General features: G+C 35.9%; 2 protein-coding genes across 3 annotated transcripts; both read left to right on the top strand.

Moving 5' to 3' along the window:
• The first annotated feature begins 779 nt into the window (after window positions 1-779).
• Window positions 780-4,029, top strand: LOC111880342 (scarecrow-like protein 34). Of its 2 annotated transcripts, none has more exons than XM_023876767.3 (2): window positions 780-935; window positions 1,514-4,029. In XM_023876767.3, exon 2 carries the CDS (start codon window positions 1,602-1,604, stop codon window positions 3,762-3,764), a length of 2,163 nt encoding a protein of 720 aa, XP_023732535.1. In that variant the 5' UTR covers window positions 780-935; window positions 1,514-1,601; the 3' UTR covers window positions 3,765-4,029. The 2 variants fall into 2 exon arrangements, with proteins under 2 accessions (XP_023732535.1, XP_042753721.1); XM_042897787.2 differs by having other exon boundaries at window positions 828-935; window positions 1,518-4,029.
• An 18,280-nt stretch (window positions 4,030-22,309) lies between these two features.
• Window positions 22,310-24,968, top strand: LOC111880335 (RHOMBOID-like protein 1). Its single transcript, XM_023876758.3, has 6 exons — window positions 22,310-23,212; window positions 23,487-23,650; window positions 23,747-23,910; window positions 24,009-24,268; window positions 24,387-24,504; window positions 24,592-24,968. The coding sequence occupies exons 1-6, from the start codon at window positions 22,881-22,883 to the stop codon at window positions 24,724-24,726; spliced, it is 1,173 nt and encodes a 390-aa protein (XP_023732526.1). The 5' UTR covers window positions 22,310-22,880; the 3' UTR covers window positions 24,727-24,968.
• The last annotated feature ends 873 nt before the right edge of the window (window positions 24,969-25,841 follow it).

Here is a 25,841-nt window from a genome sequence, read left to right on the forward strand (position 1 = left end):
AGGCTGGAGGGAATGGTCCTGCCACCCCTCTCGTCAATAGCCTCGTCAAGATCGCTACACCATTCCTCAATATTCGCTATGAAGCTCATTAGCAGGAGTTCGCCAAGGGTCTAGCGAGAAGAGAGAGAAAGAAATGGAACAATATGATTGGCAAATGGTTTTTTTTTTTTTTTTTTTTTTTTTTTTTTTTTTGTTCCGGCAAATGAGTTTTTTTCCGTGAAATGAAATTTACACGTAGCTAACGAGGAAGAAGACACATATTTCACAATTTAGCAGTTTTTGTCGCTTGATTTTAGCTTTATGATAGATTAGACTCCAACTTACAACTTCTTTTACAACATAAATTTCTAAAATTGACATAAAACCCCCTGCAAAATTTTATTGTAACTTTTTTAATTTAATATGAAATGTTGTGTTTTAAAAAATATAATTTATTTGATATTAATTGTTTGTGGTTTAAAAAAAATTATTTAAAAAAATACAATTTAATTAATTTTGAAAATAAATTTTGGTATGCTAGAAATATTACCACTCTTTATAAAATGTTAAAATTTAAATGCTAAGACAAAAAAAATGACATGACAAGCAAAAAAAAATAATGACATAGCAAAATGTTAGAAATATTACCCTACCTTTGGTCATTTCCCCTTTGTCTGTTTGTAAGCCGTAACGCCATCAATCAACGCAGTAAATGAGCTGACCGACTACCGTCTACAGCCGGTCGATCCAGTCTTTCGACCGTACTCCGAGTCCACTCGGTGCGACCTCAATTCCAGAACCTTCCTGATTTAGTGAGCCGTGTTGGTGGAGGACTCAGGATAAAGTCAATTGTCGTACGTACAGATGTGCTTCCCATTTCTATTCCTCGTAGAAATATCGTCTTTTCTCTCTATCTACAACTCTACCTGACGTCCACAAAACGCAACTGTTTCAAGGTAAACCCTAGATTTGCTCTTGATTTGATCATGAATTCACTTCTTTTAGTATGAATCTTGCTGTGTTTTGAGCTGAAACTATAACGGAATCAATCAATTGGAATTCACTTTTTAATTTATGAATTTGGGATTTTTCATTTCCATTTAGGGTTTTCTTTCTCCAATTCTGTTGATCTCCTTGGTTGTTCCATGTGCTTTTCGGATGTTCTTATGATCGGTTTGTTTAAAATTTTAATTTCGAATGATGCAGACTATCTAGATTTCTCCAAATTCTTTTTATTTTATCTGTCATGCCATTATTTTATTTATTTTCGATCAATAGATTCCATTATTTTATTTATTTTCGATCAATAGATTGGAGAGAGAGAGAGAGAGAGGATTATACCCTGCAAATTGTATTCTTTTCGTCTTTTTACTCTGTATATCTTTTCGATGATGCTTATGTTCTTGATGTTGCTGCCTCATGTGAGACAACTCATACTACTTCTTTATTTTTTATTTCTCTTTTTGGGTTATCGTTTCTAGAAATCAGTTGAAAACTTCACCTAATTACTTGTCGTTTCTTGATCTCGATGTAGGTAGGGTTCAGATTCACTCAGGGCGCCTTCATGCTTATTGAAGCTCAGTTTAAATTTACTATTTTCGTTGGATCTCGCTGAAGGCTAGATGGTCATGGAGTCACGTTTTCACGAAAACCTCGATTACATCAGTGGTTTCTCACTGGACGATGAGAACACCTTGCCAAACTTTGATCAATTTACAAACCATACCACTGGATACAGATTCAGAGACGAACCTTTGGATCTCAGCTTCTTAGATGTTCCTCCTGCACTCAACAATGATCTCGCCACTGTAAATTCGTCCTCACAACAAGATTCTCCCGATGTAGTTACAGATTTTCTAAACCAGTTTCTCATGGAAGAGAACATGGAGAACAACAACAACACAGAAGGTATGTTCCACGATCCTGTAACTCTACAAGCCTTTGAAAATTCTTTCTATGAAGACCTCAGTGAGAAACACCCACCTCAGCCACCACCCTCTGTTATCGTTAACTTCGACCTGAATCCTGAAAGCCCAGAAGAGATCTCCGGCGCATACAGTACACACAGCAGCACAAGTGGCGGTGATTTATTCGAGATCAAATCCTCTCTCACACAACCCCAATTACCCGATTCCCCTCCTTTTAAGCCCACCGTTAATGCAACAACAGATTCGATGATAAACGCACACATGGTCCAAAACATATTCACCGATCAAGAATCTATCTTACAGTACAAAAAAGGAATGGAAGAAGCCAGTAAATTCCTCCCTCCTATCAAACCTCTAATTATTGATTTGGATAAATACAACTTACCATCTAAAGATCCACCAAAGGTTACAGTAAAAGTGGAAAACATCGAAACCCATAATTTCAATTCCAATTCCAATTCCAGTTCCCCAGATGGGTTTCGTGCAAGAAAACATCACCATTTAGAAGACAACGATTATGAAGATGAAAGAAGTAGCAAACAGAAACCGTCTTCTGCTGTTTGTGAAGAAGAAGAAGCTCAATTATCTGCAATGTTTGATAGAATTCTTCTTTGTGCTAATGTCAATTCAAAAGCCGACACCTTCCCAGATTGTCATTTAACTAGTTTACCACCACTCCCTTACAATTCATGGAATGCCTCTTCTTGGAGATCAGAAACTAATGACAGTTTTGACATCAGAACTTTACTAATCAACTGTGCACAATCAGTAGCTTCAGACGATTATAGAGTCGCAACCCAACAACTGAATCAAATAAGACGACACGCATCACCTTTCGGAAACCCCGCACAAAGGTTAGCCCATGTTTTTGCACATGGTCTCGAAGCACGCTTATCTGGCACCGGGTCCCAGTCTCGAAAATCCGTAAAAATCTCAGCTGCTGACAAGTTAAAAGCTTTCCAAGCTTACGTAACCACCTGCCCTTTTAAAAAAAACGAAGTTTACTTTGCTAATAGAACGATCTATGAAGCTGCATCGAGTTCTTCAACTCTTCATATCGTGGATTTTGGAATCGGGTACGGTTTTCAATGGCCGATTCTAATCAAACAACTGGGGGACAGACGTGGCGGCCCACCGAAACTTAGGATCACCGGAATCGACCGCCCGGAGGCTGGTTTCCGTCCGGCGGAGCGCGTGGAGGAGACCGGGCGGCGGTTGGCGGGATACTGTCGCCGGTTTAACGTCCCGTTTGAGTATAACTCAATCGCGGTTCAAAACTGGGAAACGATAAAGGTTGAAGATTTCAAGGTTGAAAGAAACGAGTTTCTTGCAGTGAACGCGCTTACATGTTTTGAAAAATTACTTGATGAGAGTGTTGTCGCGGAGAATAGTCCAAGGGATTTGGTTTTGAAGATGATTCGGGAGTTAAGACCGGATGTTTTTCTACATTCGGTTGTGAACGGGACTTACAATGCACCTTTTTTTGTTACGCGTTTTAAAGAAGCGCTTTTTCATTATTCGGGTTTGTTTGATATGTTTGATGCGACGATGGATCGTGGGGATGCGCGTAGGCGGAATTATGAGAGGGAGTATTGTGGGAATGAAGTGGTTAATGTGATTGCGTGTGAAGGGCGTGAGAGGGTGGAAAGGCCTGAGACTTATAAGCAGTGGCAGGTCAGGAACATGAGGGCGGGATTTAAGGCTAAAAGGATTGATCCTGACCTTGTTTCTCAAATGAAAAGTAAAGTGAAAGCTGGGTATCATAAGGATTTTGTGTTTCATGAAGACGAGATTTGGATGTTACAGGGATGGAAAGGGAGGATTCTGTGTGGGATTTCATGTTGGGTATCGGCATAGAAGAAGGGTGATGTACTGATATTAGGTGATGTAGATTTAGATATAGGTTGGTTTTCTAAAATCTAAAAGCTTTTGCATAATTGGGTGTCGGGAGTATATTATGAGTTTTAATTATTCAGGTGCAAAAAAAGGTATAGATCATGGTCTTTTATGTAAGTTTCAAGATGAAAGGAGTTGGTGTTATATATGTATTTGGAAGGGCGTCTTTCTTTGCCTGTTGCCTCCCTCATTCTACCTTGAATGTATGTATATTCATCTTTTGCTATCCTCGCAAATAAGTAGAAACTTGTGTATATTGTTAATGAATAAGTGATCAAATCCGTAATTGCTTACTAATTTGATGGTACCTTAATAGACTATTTTGAAGGAAAACTACCTCTTCATCTCTTCTCTTCATGTATTATGTATTTATGTAGTATAAATGTATACTATATAAAATATACAACTTGAATATGATTCCGTAAAGTGACCAATTCTCTCCAAGTATTCTTCACATTCTCTACTTGGTTTTTAGTTTAATTTGTTAATCTTGTATCGTTTATACTAAAATTTATAGGGATATTCACAAAATGACCGTTTTTTATGATCTTGTATAACATTTAGAACACATTCGAAGTTAACACCAAAATCGACTACATCTTGAATCAGGTAAAACCTTAAAAAAAATAATTATAAAACATTCAAATGGTCATGAGAATTATCGTAAATTGGATAAACATTGCCATGCTCACCCTTGAGCAAATGGAATAATCATTGAAATATAAAATCCGAAAAGGTCGACAAAAAATGTGACATTTTGCGAAACATGACATTCCAAACCACCCAAACATGTTGGAATCCATATTTACTGTTAACGAGAAATATCAAATATGCCCATGAAAAGTTTCAATATTTTTTTATCATCCCTTTAATGTGTAATCATTTCGCCAAGATGCTGAAATGTTGAGGACTAAATATGAAACAATGTTTCATCTTCCCCAATTTGGTCGATAAATGCGAACAGAAACAACGCAACATCAATTCCGAATACGGTTCCATGTTCCGATTACAATTTCTTTTCCGATTTGTGAGTTAATCAAATTCCGATTACAAGACCCATTACAATGTGAACCATAACTACTGCGAAGCACCAAATTGAGAGATCATTGATTTGAAATTCGGAGAAGCCAATTGAAGCCTCAACGTCGTTTTTCATTCATTTTATCAAAATCAGATTGCTTTCTGATCACATTCAAAGACGAGAACATCGTTCAAAAAATCCATAGTTCCGATGTCAGATCTTTCTCAATTCTTCGTTCTTCAATCTGAAAATACTTTCCCATCACACTCGTTCTGATTTATTGAGCATTCACAGAAAATTCTTTTCAATCCAAAATAATCTTCCAATTTTGACTTTTCAACACAAGTATGAACCATCAAAGGCCTACTGAAGTTTCAAAAAACACCAATTTATTCGTCTTCAACGTATTTTTCAGATCAACCAACAAAATCAACCAAAAATCATCTTGATCTTCATCTTTTCTTCATTATGTTCATTTATTCATTAATTTCAATCAAAGTCAAACAACAACTTATCTTTATCTTCAATATCGATTGATCCAAAAATCAAAACATGATTATCCGATGAATTTTAAATGGGTAAACGACATAAAAAAAAAACACTATTTTTATACAGAAATTCGATTTTGACACCGTGTTTTTTTTTTGTCAATTTTTACACTGTGTTTTTCAATTTGTTACAATTCTGATCACTTGACCGGTTAACCAGGTTGCATGCTGACATGGCATGATGACGTATCAGTTTTTGATGACGTGGCATGTAACGCCCGTAGATCCGGGCTAGTCAATTTAGAGACGATAGGCGTCAAAAATGAATTTTTGATGAAAGATTATTTAGAATAAATAATCTTAACTAAGTTATAGTATATGTTACAAGGTTTCCGTGCATATAAAGAACGTCGAAATCCGAGTTATAACGAAGAAGTTATGACCTGTCGAAGTTTCGCGACAGAACCGGCACGACACAGCGCGACGTAAATAGTGAATTTACGTTAGAGCGATATTTAGCCTTAGCAATTTAAACGAAACTCTTAGAGTTCGTTAAACCGTGAGCATGCATAAAAAGAACGTCCAAATCTGACTTCGTATGAGGAAGTTATAATTTTTCGAAGTTTCGACTTAGCGGTATGTAGTAAAACGATAAAAATACATGTGAAAACGGACGTCGAATGAAGAAGTTATGAATTTATAACGGAGTTTTCTTGTCCCGGCCTACTAAAAATAAATAATTAAAATAACGTCAAAATTAGCCGACGGAGTCTAAACGAAATTTGTAGAGCGTAGTCTCACCTACGCGTGGATATAAAGAACGTCGAAAACGGAGTTCGTATGAGGAAGATATGAATTTTTAAAGTTTATTAAATAATTAAAATATTAAATTAAAATATAAATTTCGATATTATCCAGAGGGGGGAGTCAGCGACCCTATCTTCATTACGCCCAGCATAATTCGGGTTTCCAGCCCCCTATAAAAGGAAGTCGAGAGCAGCCGAGTTCTATTGCTCCATTCTTCATTTCTCTCGTGTTTTTACCTCGTTTTGCGTGCAACTTATACCCCGAAGCCCCGGTATCATTCCCGAGACCCGAAGCAAGTCCCGAAGCCCCGAAGGTCCCGAGAAGTGAGATTCCCGAGCTGAAGCTCTGCCCGCGAGAAGCCAATTTTTGTGAAGATCTTCCAGATCTACCAAAGAATACTACTTCTACAAGTCGTAGTGCTGTCCGATCATCTTCTAATCAAGTGAGTGTGTGGTCACTTTCTTCTAATACATAAATATTAAGTATTTGCTATGAAATACGTGCTATGTGTATAATATATTGTTGTTTATTTGAGATGATTGTGGAATGAACGAATTATATAAGTTTTAATGAGTTAAACTGTATATGTATTTTGTACCTACAAATATGTTGGGTAGAACATGGATAGATGAGGTTGTTGGTAGGTGATAATAGATGGGCTGGACCATGAGATAAAAGGATAAAGAGATAATCTTGTTTTAGATCTGAATGTATGGATCAGATCAGGAGGTTAGTTTTAGATCCGAGAGTATGGATCAGGTCAAGAGGTTAGTTTTAGATCCGAGAGTATGGATCAAATCAAGAGGTTAGTTTTAGATTCGGGAATATGGATTAGGTAAGGAGGTAAAATTTGAGATCCGGGAGTACGGATTATGTATTTTAGAACTACGTGTTCATCCGATAAGGTATCATGTGTATAGTCCCTTTTAGGAACGTGATTTTAATACGTGTATTGATTAAAGTATGAAATATACATATGTATGTGAAGTATTTGTTATTGTCCGAAATACGAGTTAGATATATTTGATGATATACAATGTAACACCGTAAAAATTAAAACAATTTTTCACATTTTCAAAACACATTTTCCAAACACATTTATTAATAAAAAGTCATTGTATCATATCCTTGTTTCACAAAACATCCCCCAAGATCGAAATACATAAAATCCCATGTGTGTGTGTACGAATCATGTCGGTGTCTTCCCACGGTTATCACTGGTACCTGAAACACATAACACATAACACTGTAAGCATAAAGCTTAGTGAGTTCCCCAAAATACCACTCTAACACATAATAGCCACTCGAGGCTGTAACTCTGTTGACCCTCAGGTCAATGTGTCTCAGTGGGGCCCTCCAGCCCCAACTCTCTGTGGGCCCTCTAGCCCTAACTCTGTGGATCCGAAGGTCCTAACTTTGTAACTCTGAATCATGCATATCACATATCACAATAAATCACAACACATAAATAACATGCAATTACACTGGCATAGAACTCTAAAATACTCTATCACATAACTCTGTTACCACACTAGGTAAAGTATAGTGAGAAGACTCACTTCTGGTATCTCGGTAAATCTCTGTCTCGGTAAACGCTGGCCTAGCCTCCGCCTAATCATATGAAATAAGTACTCTATTTAATATAACTCTCAAAGGCTAGACTATGTCCTCTTATGACACTCTTAGAAGGGTAAAAGACCATTTTACCCCTCTCATAACTCAAAAGGACCCTCAATAGACCATACCCTAAAAGTCAACCAAAAGTCAACTTTCCGGGTTACGCTGCGCGTACCAGATGTGTACGCTGAGCGTACCCGGCTGCCTCTCAGAATCGGGGAATGCCACCCAGTACGCGGCGCGTACTGGGATTACGCCCGGCGTACTCCCCAGCTTCAGCCCCTTAGCTCTTGAGGTCTTAAACAGTTAAGACCCACGTCCCATTTCTAGATCTGACCACATCTAAGCCTCTTAATCCATAAAGTTGATGACTTTAAGCCTTTGCATGGCTGAACAAGCCACCAACTCCCATAATATTCCATCCTCTAACTCTAGAAGGCTTAATACTCAAGCATGACCTCAAACTAACAGCCAAGATGGAAACTTTATGGTTCTAAATCACTAATACCGATGAAAAGGGATAGATCTCGGACCATGGAGCACCTTATACTCATAAAGTCTCCACCTTTGGGGTTTTTAACCCTAGAAATGGCACATGCAACAACAACCAAAAGAAGAGGAAAGTTTTGAACTTTATACCTCTAAGTGTAGCCCCTTTCTCTGTAGATCTCAGATCCAAAATGGCACTTCAAGCTTTAGCTTCCAAGAGCTCCTTTCCTTCTTCTTCACTAAGCCACCAAAACACAATTAGCTCCAACAACACTCACACACACTAAGGACGATGAGAGGCTCTCTCTTAGGGTTTCACTCACTGATATGGAGGCTGAGAAATGAGCCTTAGCACCTTTTAAATAGTGCACAAGACGGATTAGGGTTTTTTCTCCTGGGTCGGGTACGCCCGACGTACCTTGGCGACTCCGCGTCCAAACTAAGCACATGAGTACGTGCAACGTACCCCTCTGGTACGCCCAACGTACTCACTTGCTAGTTTCCCTACACTCAAGGACTAATCATGACCAATTGAAAAAGAATAAGGGTGAAAGAAATGCACCTGAATCTCGGGGTGTTACATACAACATGTGAATCAGATATGGTTCAATATGTGTTAAGATGTGTATATATGATACTATTACTTAAAACCTTGTGTTAAGTATTCACTAATTAGTGTTTCCTAAATGGAGTTAGAATCAAAAATTGATTATAAACATTGTACGTTTTCCTAGTGATGGGTTAACACTTAAATGGGATGTTTAGTTCAATTAAGATTGGAATTTGGGTAGTCTCTTATTAAGAGTACGTGTGGGGTGAGATTGATGATCGGTGGAGTACGTCCTACGTACAGAAGTACATTTTATGTACGAAGTATTTTTCAAAGCTCTGTGTCTTGGGTGCTGCTTGTGCCAGGGTACTATTATGTTCTCGGGTACGATTCTTTCGCATACCAGGGTACTATAATGTGCCAGAAGTACTATCATGTACAAAGTCTTTTTGACAATTTTGTGTGTCGGCTACGGGAGCGTACGGGAGTACTCTAGTAGTATTTCCCCATACTTTTATTTTGAGAGAGCTTTGGAGTCAGCGTTTCTTTTATGAAGTGATCGACCGAGCTTCATATGTCAGCGTTTTCTTTCACGAAGTAATTAAGGGAACTTCATAGACTGCCTAATAAAGTGTGTCGGTTATAGACCACTGATAGGTATGTCTGGTGTTATATTGTTGGATAGGGTGCGTCTGGGGGTGAAATACCTCATGTATTCAGGCCACTGCTAGGCAAAGTTCGATGTTGGGATAGGTAAAGTCTGGGGGTATAATGCCTCATGATAGCCAGACCACGCCTAGGCATTGTTATCTAGATAACTACCCCTGACTTAAAATGTCTTGTGGTTCTTTCTTTTACGAACGAAGGTTCGTGGTGAAACTTATTCCATTCCCCTTAATTAATGTCTTTATTGATCCTCGTTTGCTGCCAGGGAATTTCCGAAGCAGCTTCGTCAGTTTGTGGTTCATATCGATTCCTTAGGCTAGATCTCGTAAGATCATTGTATAGGGTCAGTATGTGGGGATCGACGGGATGGGATATATTTTTTTAGAAATATAATTTATATGTGTTTATAACATTAGTGGTTTAGCAGGATCGAGATATACTTTATTATCGCGTTGTTTGAACTAAGAGCTTTCATTCTCCGTGTTCCTTAGGTGATTGGGTTCACCAGGGATATTCGAACTAAGTGTTCATTAGATATTTGAACTTAGTGTTCATCAAGGATAATTGAACTAAGTGTTCATTGAGTGTTTGTGAACTATGTGTTCATTGGGTAATATTGGAACTAAGTGTTCATTAGGTGTTCTTGAACTAGGTGTTCATTAATTATTGTGAATTGCGTGTTCACCAGAGGTAATCTAAGAACTTTGGCAGCACTAGACATTGTGCCCGTTCCTTAGGGAAATCCTTAGGAATGAATGGGAGAAGGGTAATTGGTTCTTGGGATAAATCTTTAAGAAACAAATAGAGCTAATGAGGGTGGGTATTTGAATTGATTATTTGGTAATTAAATATAATAATTATACTATTGTGGGTTGAAAACCCTATATGCTCACCAGGCTCCCAAGCCTGACCCTCTCAGTTTTCTATGTATTACAGGTTATGGCACGAGAGCATAAGTTGGCTAACATAACGAGAAATTTTGGATTATAGGCCAGTAGTTATGAATAACTGTTGTAAGGTCTATTTTGTTCTGTTTATGCTTTTGGTCTGTATTGAACATGACATCCCGAGATTTTGTTATATAATGAAAATACATTTCTTTAAAGAAATGCTTTGATAATTTTTATCATATTTTGTTTTGGGAACAAATTCCACAACTGTTTTCTTTAAAAGATTACTCTGATTTTAAAAACAAAGCATAAACAGATCGGTCTTTTCTGACCGTGAAATTGGGGATGTCACATGGCATGCTGATATGATATGCTGACGTGTCAAAATTGAATTTTTTTCTCACAAAAAACACTAAGTTTTCATTTTTTTTTTCGATTTTGACACTAAGTTTAATTTTCTTTTTCAACTTTTACACTATGTTTTTTTGTTCCAAATCGAACATCATTTTTTCCAATTTTGTTCAATGTTGATAATTTTCTATTTGAAACCGTATAAATATTTTTTTAATACATTTAAGCCGTATAAATATGTTTTTTTTTTTTTCATTTAAAAACCATAGTTTGGTATAAATGTATTTTTTACATTCAAACCATATTTTTATGTATAAATATGTATTAGTTATATAAAAATTGTATTTTATATTAAATATGCAACTTTAAAATGTGTTTGGAGGTTTGGAGGCGTGTAGTCGATCAAAACTGGGATATCAAGTTTGCAACCCATCAAATTTTTACATCTTATTAGAAGCTTATGGTTAGTTTGATTCTCATGATATAAATAATGCTTTGAATGTAAGAAAAAAAACACCTTGTATTTAAATAAAAATGTGGTTTTTAAACGAAAAAATATGTTTATACAATTTAAAATGTAATAGAAAAAAATATATGTATACAATATCAAATGGAAAATAGACAAAATTGAACAAAATTTGATAAATGATGTTCGATTAGAACAAAAAAAACATAGTGTCAAAATTGAAATAAAAAATTTAACTTAGTGTCAAAATCGAAAAAAGTGAAAACTTAGTGTTTTTTGTGGGAAAAAAAATCAATTTTGACACGTCAACATATCATGTCAGCATGCCATGTCATCAAAACTGACACGTCATCATACCACGTCATCATGCCACGTCAGCATGTAACCTGGTTAACCGGTCAAGTGGTCAGAATTGTAACAAATTGGAAAACACAGTGTCAAAATTGATACAAAAATAAACACGGTGTCAAAATCGAATTTCCGGGTAAAAAGAGTGTTTTTTGTGTCATTTACCCATTTTAAATCAACAAATGAAATTGAATTATGATAAAACTTCTGATTCTTAAACATGATTTCTCAAACAAATCGATTAACAATTTCGATGAAAAAAATATGAATCGAGTATCAAAAAACAATAAGATGGAGTGAATATATGAATCAAGAACAGATGCAGTCAAAACGAATCATGAACAAAAGTGAGTCACTGAACTTATAATTTAACACCCCTTTCCGAGTTCAACTTTAACAAGAGAGAAAGGAAAGGAAATTTTGTTTCATTAAAGGAGAAAATTGGAAGGAAGTGGAGGGAAATGGGAGGATCACTTTTCCTCCTAACTTTCCTTCCGATTTGGGAGGATTTGGAAAGAAAGAACAAAATGATTCATTTTCCTTCCGCTTCTTTCTAACTCGGGAACACAAAAGAAAATTTTGTTTTCATTTCCTTTCTCTTCTTTTCTCTCATGACTTCCTTTTCTCTTCTCTTCTTTTCTTTTGTTAAACTCGGGAACGAGGCGTAAGAGCTTGAAAAGCACGATCTGCAATAAGCTTGAAATAGTCGAAGGAATCAATTCTAATTGAACACAGACTGAATAAATTGAATTGAGAATATGGGCTAAACAAATGAGCAGTAATGACTAGTGATTTGGGCTAAAACATATGGATCTATGGACAATAATCTAATCAAAAGACTTTGAGCTCAAAACAAATCAGATCTATATAAAAATATGAATAAAATGAGAATTGGATCGAAATTATACCACGATGAACAATATCAAACACCATAAATCTCCAATGAACAGTAGGTTGAACTTGAAACTTGATTCCATAGCACCAAAATACAATAATCTTCAATAACTTGTGTAGAAATTCATCAAATCGAGAACCGATACTTCAAAAATCACTTCGATCTTCAAAGACCCGCTCTGATACTAGTTGTTGATAATAATTAGTACTTAGATCAATAGATTCTATAAACAATGTAAATAAATAACAAGAACAATGAAGATCAAAGGTGCCAAATGATTATAATGAGTAGCTTTAGAAGAGTTCAATGTGAACTTCTCTGTGAAAGCTAGGTTGGGCGATATAATAAATTACCCTAATAAGATACATTCATGCACATTAAATAGTCTAACCCTAGCAAAAGATAACCATGGATGGACAGGCCCAAACCGTTGTAAATGAGACTATTCTAGTATTCACATTTGACACAATACAATAATAAGACCAACACGTTTCTGTTTATTGCCAAGTATTGTTAGGATTAGATAATTCATCTATCATAATGTGCTTGAATCATATGACTTTATGAACCACGCAATTGTATGACTAGGATTTTGACGGAAAACCTAGGGATAAGTTGAAAAGTTGGTAACTTTAATGTGTGAGTTATATGTGATGAACATTCATATATATAATTGATGTTTATTATCATGAATATCGGTTAAAGAATTCAAGTCTTGCATAATTCGAACTAAACACTAATTTGTATAATTATTTGTTCACTTTATGTAACGCCCGTAGATCAAGGCTAGTCAATTTAGAGACGATAAGCATCAAAAATGACTTTTTGATAGAAGATTGTTTAGGATGAATAATCTTTACTAAGTTGTAGTATATGTTACAAGAATTCCGTACATATAAAGAATGCCGAAATCCGAGTTATAACGAAGAAGTTATGACCTGTCGAAGTTTCGCGACAGAACCGGCACGACACAGCGCGACGTAAATAGTGAATTTACGTTAGAGCAATATTTAGCCTTAGAGATCTAAACGAAAGTCGTAGAGTTCGTTAAACCGTGAGCGTGCATAAAAAGAACGTCCAAATTTGACTTCGTATGAGGAAGTTATGAATTTTCTAAGTTTCGACTTAGTGGTATGCAACCCGAATACTCGATTTGAGACCGAACGGTTTTTAGCCGAAACAATCTAAACGAGAATCGAATATCTCGTTAATTGTAGTGAAACGATGAAAAGATAGACGAAAACGGACGTCAGATGAAGAAGTTATAAATTTATAATGGAGTTTTCCTGTCCCGACCTACTAAAAATAATATAAAAGTAATATATTTATAATATATTAAAATTTAAGTCAAAATTAGCCAACGGAGTCTAAACAATAGTTGTAGATCATAATCTCACCTTCGCGTGGATATAAAGAAAGTCGAAAACGGAGTTCGTATGCGAAAGTTATGAATTTCTGAAGTTCGGGGCGCGAAACCCCAAAACTGTCAGAGTTCACGACGTGAATACAGTGTTCACGATGTGAACTCAGTATTTATGACTTCTGGAGCCTGACAGACGCAACTTGTGATGACGCATGCAGTGACGACTGAACTCACGACGTGAATATTTGAGATTCACGACGTGAGACCTGAAAATGGCCCTATAAATAGAAATCGAGGGTCAGCCGAGTTTGGGTTGCTCCAGCTCCTCTCTCTCACTCCCGATACCCTCTATAGCCATCCCGAAGTACCCCTGAAGCCCTGGTTTCATCCCGAGACCCGAATCAAATCCCGAAGCCCAAAGATCCCGAGAAGTGAGATTCCCGAGCCGAAGCTCTGCCCGCGAGGAGCCCGATTTTTGTGAAGATCTTCCAGATACTACTTCTACAAGTCGTAGTGCTGTCCGATCATCTTCTAATCAAGTGAGTGTGTGGTCACTTTCTTCTGACACATAAATATGAAGTATTTGTTATGAAATATGTGCTATGTGATTATATATTGTTGTTTATTTGAGATGAGTGTGGAATAGATGTTTTATATAGTTTTTAAATGAGTTAAACCGTATATGTATTTTATAACTACAAATATGTTGGTTAGGACATGAGTAGATGAGATCCGTGAGTATGGATCGGATCAAGAGATTAGTTTAGATTCGTGAGTATGGATTAGACCAAGAGGTTAGTTTTAGATCCGAGAGTATGGATCAGGTAAAGAGATAAACTTGCTATTAGTCCGGGAGTAAGGATTAAGACTAATTTAATTGTCCCTAGTCTGGGAGTATGGATTGGGCACAGTTATAGATCCGGGAGTATGGGTCAGATATGGATTAAGATTAAGTTAATTGTCCCTAGTCCGGGAGTATGGATTAGGCACAGTTATAGATCCGGGAGTATGGATCAAATCAGGATTAAGGTATATTTAATTGTCCCTATTCCGGGAGTATGGAATGGGTACAATTATTGATCCGGGAGTATGGATCAGATCAGGAGGTTAGTTTTAGATCCGTGAGTATGGATCAGGTAGTTTTAGATTCGTGAGTATGGATCAGGGGAAAATGTTAGTTTTAGATCCGTGAGTATGGATCAGGTGAAAAGGTTAGTTTTAGATCCGTGAGTATGGATCGGGTGAAGAAGATAGTTTTAGATCCGTGTATAGGGATCAGGTAAAGAGGTAAATTTTAGATATGAGAGTTTAGATCGTGTCGTTGTGAGGATCGATGGGGTGGGATAAGAGTTGCCTTTATATGGTAAAATTGTACAAGTTTAAATGTTCTATATTTATAAATATATGATATAATATTGTAGGATGAAAACCCTATATGCTCACCAGGCTCCCAAGCCTGACCCATTCAGTTTTCTTTGTATCACAGGTATTGATACGAAGACATATTTCACAGAGAGATTTAAAGGAGATATAAATCATTAGTGTAATTGAATGTAAGTTCTGTTTATGCTTATATGTCTGTATCGGAACATGACATCCCGAGGTTTTATTATTAAATGAAAATACATTCTCTTTGAGAAATGTTTTGATAAGTTATTATCATATCTTTTTTTGGGAACAAATTCCGCAACCGTTTTCTTTAAAAGATTACTCTGATTTTATAAAACAAAGCATAAACAAATCGGTCTTTTCTGGCCGTGAAAATGGGGATGTCACAGTTGGTATCAGAGCATTAGTTTAAGCGAACTAGGAATTTGTAGGAAATTTCTAGAATTAAACTTAGAATGCTAAGTAATGATTGTGAGGAGTGTGTCTAAAATATGTTAGGTAGTACACCTAAATTGACACAAACAACAGTTTATTTTAGGAATGATGCCTAAAATGCTTTTATGTGCCAAATGTTTTGTGTGATAGTTATTTTGATGCTATTATTTGTTCGGATCTATGGTTTGTTGCCGACCGGATCTGGAAACCTTATGTGTGTAGGATTCTAAGCGTACGACTACGATATTAGAACTAGCATGTAAACGTTTCGGAGTGATAAGGAGATTTATACGTTTATCGTAAATGAAGATTTCCTATCTTAAGTTCTCTTTTGGTACACCGAATGTCCGCTTGGGTGCACAAAAGGTCATGGTGAAGACTCGTAGAGCATTGAGTAAATGGAGGAAATGAAAAGGCTTATGATAGTGAATGACACCTATTGGGAGATATCGTAAAAGTGGTATCTTGCCTTTAGAATATGTCTTATAAAATAACACTACGTTTAGAGGAGTACGGTACGTTTGAGGTACACCTTCGATTGGCAGGATGATGGAACGATTGATGAAATTCTTGAACTTGTCTCATCGTCTGATATTTTCATCACCAATCGAGTTGAAGTAGAGCTGATGATTGAAGATTAAGCAATGAAGAAGTCCTAGTAGAGTCTAGGGAAATTATTTATGATTATTTGGACACATTTGTAGATGTTAAATTGTTTTGTGATTTTCTTGTATGGTGACTTGGTCGACTGCAGGACAATACTTGGGACGAGTATGAGTAGGTGTGAAAGGTAGTAGATGCATATACTACCGGAAGCACAGGACTCACGCTTGGATCAGGGAAAGTCACAAGGTTACCAAGAAGCTAGTGATTGATTCTGTTTTATTCTGGTATGTCATTACCCTTGTTTCGGTAATGACTAGTAAGACAGTTGTTGTTAGCGGTTATATCCAATTGGAGTCCGACTACGGTGAGTATGTTACGTGGTTCGGAGAACCAAGTTCGAAGTAACATTTGACGTAAGTTAAAAGATTGAAGTCAATGCGATCATTGGTATCGCGCTCGTTGTTCATAAAGTTGTACCTAGAAATGCTACATGCTGAAATGTGATTATATCACATTAGAATACGAAGGAAGGTATATTCAATTATGGAATTTAACTTTAAAAAAGACCGAGTCTAAGCGTCGCATGTGATGAGAGGTCAATAGAGCACGACCCATCGGTCTGTTATAATAGATAAAGGAAATTATTTATCCTAAGAAGAAGAAGGAGTCCACAATAAGGACTTATTTTGTAACTCGAAGGTTACGATTGAAAGTACAACATAGTACGATAAGCAGAGGCAAGATTGAGCATCGTCTGCGGTCAAGAAATCCATAGAGTTAAATACTCTTTCGAGGAAACATAGAAGTTACGGTTATTACCTAGGATGAAGAGATAGCGTATGGAATCATTATACAAGTTCTATTTTCGTTGATGATTCAGGGACGTAATCATCCTAAGGGGGAGATAATTGTAACGCCCGTAGATCAGGGCTAGTCAATTTAGAGACAATAAGCGTCAAAAATGACTTTTTGATAGAAGATTGTTTAGTATTAATAATCTTTACTAAGTTGTAGTATATGTTACAAGGATTCCGTACATATAAAGAACGCCGAAATCCGAGTCATAACGAAGAAGTTATGACCTGTCGAAGTTTCGCGACAGAACCGGCACGACACAGCGCGACGTAAATTGTGAATTTACATTAGAGCGATATTTAGCCTTAGAGATCTAAACGAAATTCATAGAGTTCGTTAAACCATGAGCGTGCATAAAAAGAACGTCCAAATCTGACTTCGTATGAGGAAGTTATGAATTTTCTAAGTTTCGACTTAGCGGTATGCAACCCGATTACTTGATTTGAGACCGAGCGGTTTTTAGCCGAAACAATCTAAACGAGAATCGAAGATCTCGTTAATTGTAGTGAAACGATGAAATGATAGGCGAAAACGGACGTCAGATGAAGAAGTTATGAATTTATAACGGAGTTTTCCTGTCCCGACCTACTAAAAATAATATAAAAGTAATATATTTATGATATATTAAAATTTAAGTCAAAATTAGGCAACTAAGTCTAAACGATAGTTGTAGATCATAATCTCACTTTCGCGTGGATATAAAGAAAGTCGAAAACGGAGTTCGTATGCGAAAGTTATGAATTTCTGAAGTTCGGGACGCGAAACCCCAAAACTGTCAAAGTTCATGACGTGAATACAGTGTTCACGATGTGAACTCAGTATTTATGACTTCTGGAGCCTGACAGACGCAACTTGCGATGATGCATGCAGTGACGACTGAACTCACGACGTGAATATTTGAGATTCACGACGTGAGACCTGAAAATGGCCCTATAAATAGAAATCGAGGGTCAGCTGAGTTTGGGTTGCTCCAGCTCCTCTCTCTCACTCCCGATACCCTCTATAGCCATCCCGAATTACCCCTGAAGCCCCGGTTTCATCCCGAGACCCGAATCAAGTCCCGAAGCCCAAAGATCCCGAGAAGTGAGATTCCCGAGCCGAAGCTCTGCCCGCGAGGAGCCCGGTTTTTGTGAAGATCTTCCAGATCTACCGAAGAATACTACTTCTACAAGTCGTAGTGCTGTCCGATCATCTTCTAATCAAGTGAGTGTGTGGTCACTTTCTTCTGGCACATTAATATGAAGTATTTGTTATGAAATATGTGCTATGTGATTATATATTGTTGTTTATTTGAGATGAGTGTGGAATGGATGTTTTATATAGTTTTTAAATGAGTTAAACCGTATATGTATTTTATAACTACAAATATGTTGGGTAGGACATGGGTAGATGAGATCTGTGAGTATGGATCAGATCAAGCGATTAGTTTAGATCCGCGAGTATGGATTAGACCAAGAGATTAGTTTTAGATCCGAGAGTATGGATCAGGTAAAGAGATAAACTTGCTATTAGTCTGGGAGTATGGATTGGGCACAGTTATAGATCCGGGGAGTATGGATCAGATATGGATTAAGATTAAGTTAATTGTCCCTAGTCTGGGAGTATGGATTGGGCACAGTTATAGATCCGGGAGTATGGATCAAATCAGGATTAAGGTATATTTAATTGCCCCTATTCCGGGAGTATGAAATGGGTACAATTATTGATCCGAGAGTATGGATCAGATAAGGAGGTTAGTTTTAGATTCGTGAGTATGGATCGGGTAGTTTTAGATTCGTGAGTATGGATCAGGGGAAAATGTTAGTTTTAGATCCGTGAGTATGGATCAGGTGAAAATGTTAGTTTTAGATCCGTGAGTATGGATCGGGTGAAGAGGATAGTTTTAGATCCGTGAATAGGGATCAGGTAAAGAGGTAAATTTTAGATATGAGAGTTTAGATCGTGTCGTTGTGAGGATCGATGGGGTAGGATAAGAGTTGCCTTTATATGGTGAAATTGTACAAGTTTAAATGTTCTATATTTATAAATATATGATATAATATTATAGGATGAAAACCCTATATGCTCACCAGGCTCCCAAGCCTGACCCATTCAATTTTCTTTGTATCATAGGTATCGATACGAAGACATATTTCACAGAGAGATTTAAAGGATATATAAATCATTAGTGTAATTGAATGTAAGTTCTGTTTATGCTTATATGTCTGTATCGGAACATGACATCCCGATGTTTTATTATTAAATGAAAATACATTCTCTTTGAGAAATGTTTTGATAAGTTATTATCATATCTTGTTTTGGGAACAAATTCCGCAACCGTTTTCTTTAAAAGATTACTCTGATTTTATAAAACAAAGCATAAACAAATCGGTCTTTTCTGGCCGTGAAAATGGGGATGTCACACTTTATCACTAAATTAATAGTTTTATTAAATCAAAGGATTGGTAATTTGACCATTATTGTTAGTCATAATAGGAATCGGTAAGCTACAAAGTTAAATCCATTGCACAGTCATTTGAGTTAATTATAGGGAATAGGAGGATCGTATCTAAATGGAAGTTATCTTTTAATCTTGTTTCAAAAAATCATTATTTGCTTGTCTTTAGTCTAGGTAACTATTGTTTTTAAAAATTAATTGCTATTAAGTTTCATGAACTTGAAAAATCAGAACAACACCTAATTTCCTCTATTTAAATTAGTTTACTTTTAGTAGATTTATTTAGCCTAAAACGATTCTTGTTCCTCAAGTGTTCGACACCTTATTTACCTACTATTCTATTTTCGCAACTAGGTACACTGCATATTGCATTTTAGCTGGATAGATTAATTAGGATTAATTAATTAAAAACTAGCATATCACTAGCCCTATATTTTGGATTCATTAACTCAATTTGAGGTTAGGAAACTCACATTTAAACTAAAACAAACCTTTGGTTCATTTATCATAGTTACATTTGAATTCCTTAACTCTAGGGTTAGAAAGTTCTTAAAAACATGTTTTGATCTAATTTCTAGTTTGCATATAAGAAAATGAAGCTGGAAATAAATCATTAGAATATAATCATATCCTAAACTCTACCAAATAACCATTAGGCCAGTGGTATTAGGTGTTTGAAAAATATTCATCTCCTAAGAGGTTAATGGTTCAAGTCATATAGTGAACAAAAACCTTATTTTATGAGTATGATTTAGAGGGGGTATGTGCTAACCGTTCTAATAAATAGAAAAATCATCACATAAACTCTAGTTCCTAACACAAGTCCACTATAAAAATCGGATTTGTGAAAATTTCAAGGAAAAAATGGGATTTGGAAAAAATGATGATGATGATGTTATTTCCTTCTTCCAAGTAGATGTTGATTAAAGCTTCAAAGCTTCCAGGTAAACACAAATCTAACTCAATTATACAAAATGCTTCGGAAAAATCATCATGACCTCCCTCCCGATCTCTAGCAACTAGCTATATGTACTTACAATATCTATCATAACATTTAAGTTGCTAAATCCATTTATTCACTTTATTATTATTATTATTATTACTATTTTATATATATATATATATATATATATATATATATATATATATATATATATATATATATATATATATATATATATATATATATATAGGAACAATGCATTTTTGAGAGTTCATAGTTTGAGCCAACAATTTGTGGAGATTGTCGGTTTTGGTCCTTCATCTACTCCCACCGCTACTATAACCAATAAGAATGAGATTGGTGTCGATGCTTTCTATTGAAGACGCTTTCGATTTTCCCAGAACCGACTATTCGTCCCAATTTCATTGTTGATTTAGGGTTCGACCTCTATACTACTATCGATGTTGATTTTCTTTTTGCAGGAAACAAGTTTTGATTTCGGATTTCAACTAACTTACAATTTGATTTCATTACCATAACTCCAAAAACCACAAAATCTTGCTAGCTTCTAGGGTAGAACGCTTGCAAGGTTCTCAACGAACGATGAACATGTCTACTTCAGCTGCATCCACTAATCCTTTTTCTGAGAATTATCATCATGTACCATCCCCTGTAACCTTCGTCATCATCCTGTACCCACCGTACAAATCAAGTTCCAGGTGTTGGCATTTTTACGGCCGCCTTCCTGCCCTGAAGAAACTCAACATCGATAGATGTCACTTCACACCAGGAGAAGACCTACTGCTTCTCTCTACCCATTTCATTTTCTCCTTATCTTCTATCTTCTTCACCAATTAAGGTTTTAAGTTATATCTATTAGATGTTTAACTTTATATTTTCTATTTGGGAGCAGGTTTCAATGTTGTGTGATTCTTTTCATATGTTATTTTTCTATAGCTATTAATTATTGAATAGAGGTAACAACATTATTTATATTCAACAATTTATCAAAAGTTTTGGGGGTTTATTGAGATGTGACCAGATTTAATCCAATTCTTTCCAAGATAACAACGTTGATATTCAATTTGTTTATGTTCAAATTGGTTTTGATTTTCTTTTTGCAAGTTTCAATGTTCTATAATTGTTATCATACCTTATTTTCTTGTAGTTGGTCATTATTGAAGAGAGATAATAACATCATTTAAATAAATAAATTGTAGAAGATTATCAAAATAACAATGAAATTACTAAACGATATTAAAGTAGCATTGATCTACTTTTCTGGTGTGGTGGGTTATAGCGGCACATGTTACCGACCTTATCGAAGTTGATGTATCCCACATGATATGTATTATTAACGTTATCTTTCTGAATATTTAGTGTTACCAATTAGAAGATGGTTGCAGGTACCATGTCCTTGAATTTATTTTTCTATAATCTTTTGAGGTCTTACTTTTATGGTAGGGATGATAGATTATTAGCACTTGGGTTGCATTGGATTATATTAGAATATAAAGTTATTTTCTTATCTAGTGATTTGAGGATTACATTATATTAGAATACATTAAAATTATTTAATATAAGAATTTATATTTATTCTTTAAGATTGCATTGGATTTTTTAATACTTGAAAGTCGATTATGTCTTCTTCGTGGATTTAGGCTTTGAATAGGTTTTCTATTAATATGGAAAATGAAAAAACATGGAGAATGAGACTTTATTCCACCATAATGTATCCTGCCACAATGTATAAAGTGTTACTTTGTCAATAATATTCTTTCAGAATGGATTCGTGTTTTTGTTATATTTTGATTTTTTTTTCATTTTAACCATTTTTAGTTTTAATATTTAAGAATTAATATAATTCTTAAACCATTACTAGTCATATTTTTTTTAATTGTTTATAGTCTTATTCTTTACAAATTAATGTAATTAGTGATTCTTAAAGAATAAAATTGTATTCTTTAAAAAATATTATTCTTGTTGTTCAATTTTTTAAACATGTTAGAATAAATTTTACATATATCAAAGTTTTTGGCGTGATAATGTGACCATGATATCACACAAAAAATTTCTTAAAAATAATCATCTATTGTGATGCTCAAGATTGTCCGATTTACAACTTTTAAATTAATTATGTAAAGTGATTAAAATATATTTATTTGATTTTTTAAATGTTTACCGAAATGACTATACAAATTTCCAATGTATGGGTCTTCGCCTCCTAGTCCTCATCAGTCCTTCCAGAAACGCGGCATATCATCCTTCCTATTCCTCCCATGCCTTGCCCTAATGTACCAGAATTTTCCGGCCACCTCCCTGATTAACTTTCAACAGTATCTATTCTTAATCTTTCCTTAAAACTACAAACTTAACGATAATGATTAAACCCACGCCATCACCCCAATCTTAATACATGACACACGGTTTTCTTCCCTGAGAGGATTGACCGGCCACCGCCATGGGTCGGTCATCCACCAGGGAGTCACCGATGCTTGAGATCAAGGTGCAGCAACGCCGGGACAACACCCCTCCACCCGGTTCTTCCTCGGTGACGAACCAACCATCGCGTCCTCGCCACCCTTCTCCGTCTCCTGAATTCAAACCATATAAAGATTGGTATCCTTGGTTAGTACCTACCATTGTTTTTACCAACGTCGTTCTCTTCTTAGTTTCCATGTTCATCAACAATTGTCCTGCACATTCGAACAAATGCATAGCACCAGGATTCCTCAAACGTTTCGCGTTCGAGAACATGAAGATAAACCCTCTTCTTGGTCCGTCTGCAGCCACGTATGTTTTTCGTCTCGCTTTTTGTGTTCCATAAATGATTTTGCATATATCATTCCTCGAATCTTTCTAGGGGTTGCGTCAATTTATGGGGTTTTTGTATTTTAATGTTGTAAGTTACCATGATAAAGTTCTTGATACAACTCCTTTCACACAATCATAACTGCAAACACGCATTCAATCTCTTGTTTAGAGATTGAAATCTTGAACTTGAATTAGATCATCAAGATTAGGGTTTAGTTATGCACACTGATTCAATTCTACTATATTTGTCCAGGCTGTTAAAATTGGGAGCTTTAGAATTTAAAAAAACCGTTGAAGAAAGGGAAGAATGGCGAATCGTGACTTGTATGTGGTTACACGCCGGTGTGTTTCATGTCTTGGCGAACATGATGGGTCTGGTCTTTATAGGGTCTCGCCTCGAGCAAGAGTTTGGATTTTGTAAGTACAGTTTTACAAACTCATACACCATGCATTTCTTTTGGAGGAGATAGATATTCGATTCAAAGTTCAAGATGCACTGTTTTAATTTTGCAGTGAAGATCGGTGTGATTTACGAATTATCTGGAATTGGAGGAAGTCTTCTGTCATCTTTGTTTGTAAGAACAAGCATCTCCGTTGGTGCTTCTGGAGCTCTATTCGGTCTACTCGGAGGAATGCTCTCAGAACTTCTTACAAATTGGACTATTTATGCCAACAAGGTTAATTAACTAAACCCTTTTTACATACGAATATTCTAATAAAATCAAACATATCAGAGATGCCATAATCATTTCATCGTTTTAAACATTGTGATCAGTCTGCAGCATTATCAACTATGATCATCATCATCCTCATTAACGTTGCTGTTGGAATTCTTCCACATGTAGACAACTATGCACATATTGGAGGATTTTTCACAGGATTCTTTCTAGGGTTTATCGTTTTGATCCGTCCGCAATTCAAGTGGACAAACCAGAAACACGTTCCTCCTGGCTATATCGCTCCAACCACGAAATCCAAATACAAAAGTTATCAATACATACTTTTGATTATCTCCCTAATTGTTCTACTTGTTGGGTAAGTATATGTACGTACTTTCATCTAATTAAGTGGACTTGTTTTTAGAAACCTCTTGCATTATGAGATATGGGAATCGAGTTGTACGTTAATTATATTAAAGATCACATATTTGCAGATTTACGGTTGGTTTGGTTTTGCTTTTTAACGGGGTTGATGGAAACGATTATTGTTCGTGGTGCCATTATTTGACTTGTATCCCTACACCTTTATGGACTTGCGAAGTGCGTTGCAAGGTATGGAGTTCAGGATTAATCTTTGATTGATTTTGAATATCACTCTTTTAAATTATCCAATTTAATCATATGTTATTTCCTTTTCAGTTGGAAAAGTTAGACAAGCAAATAAATATGACATGCCTACATAATGGGAAATTCGACTCTTTTATGCTCGAGGATGGTAATGACATCACCGAGATGCAAACATTGTGCTTAGAACTTTGTAGCCAAATGTCTTGACGATCAATTGAAATGGCATGGTGGAACATGAACAATTTGCTCAAGGCTCATGACTTTTATTTGGTTTGTTTCAAGATGTAAATCGTAAAATGCTAACAACCTGGTTTTTTCACGACTTGTATATTGAAATTAATGGGTAAAAATGTTTAAATGTGTTTTGTACGTGAAGCAAGGTAAATATTTTGCATTAGGATGCAATTGATATATCTACCGATCTAATAAATAAATGAATCATTTTTTTACCACGTTTCATTTCTTTAGCCTATTTTACATTTTACCTATTTACTTTATAATCTACAAATCCACGTTCACCTACATTTTGTCCTCTCCATAAAATCAAAATTCAAATCCCTCCCAAATTCATACCCATTTCTTTAGTTATCAAATCCCGAATATACGCCTTCAATATTTAACACCATTTGAAACACATTGGAAAAGATAACAATTTCCAACTTCAATCCGACAAATCAGCTTCTAAATTACCAAGCTTTTCTTGGGCATGTTCGACAAAATTAGATGGTAGCGGGTAGCTTGTAGTTTGTAGCGTTTTGTTAAACGCTACATGAAGTATTATTTAGATTTGGAGCGTTTTGTTTAAACTAAACGCTAGAAGCTTGTAGTGCCGAATGAGACTCTCTGTTCAAAATGGAGTGTTTTGTTAAATGCTAGAAGCTAGCTAGAAGCTCTCAAACGCTCCGAACGCTCCCAACGCTCCGTGCCGAACATGCCCCTTGTTGATTAGAAAGAGCAACACTTGGAATTCATGATTTTAAGGATTTGTGTTTTCTAAAATGGCGATTTAATTTTGCGGATTAGGGTTTGATTTAAGCATTTTGTCTCTCTTGATTCTGGTTAGGGATCGACTCCTCTGTCTTCGACCGCCTTCAATTGCTATTCGATTTGGTTTGCAAATTGATGGAGGTAATGTGCGAATTGGTTACATTACTTTTTTTTGTTTGTAGTTTTGATTGCAAAACATCTACACATTTGATTCCATGCCTTGCTTCTATTTTCTATTATTTTCGTCTTGTTTTTAGTGCTGCTTGCGATTTATTTATGAGTTTGTCAAAGTATCACGGTGTATCTCAATTTACCTAGTTTCACTGTCTTTTAGG

Source organism: Lactuca sativa, chromosome 8 (assembly GCF_002870075.4).
Source record: "Lactuca sativa cultivar Salinas chromosome 8, Lsat_Salinas_v11, whole genome shotgun sequence".
Lineage (NCBI taxonomy): Eukaryota > Viridiplantae > Streptophyta > Magnoliopsida > Asterales > Asteraceae > Lactuca > Lactuca sativa.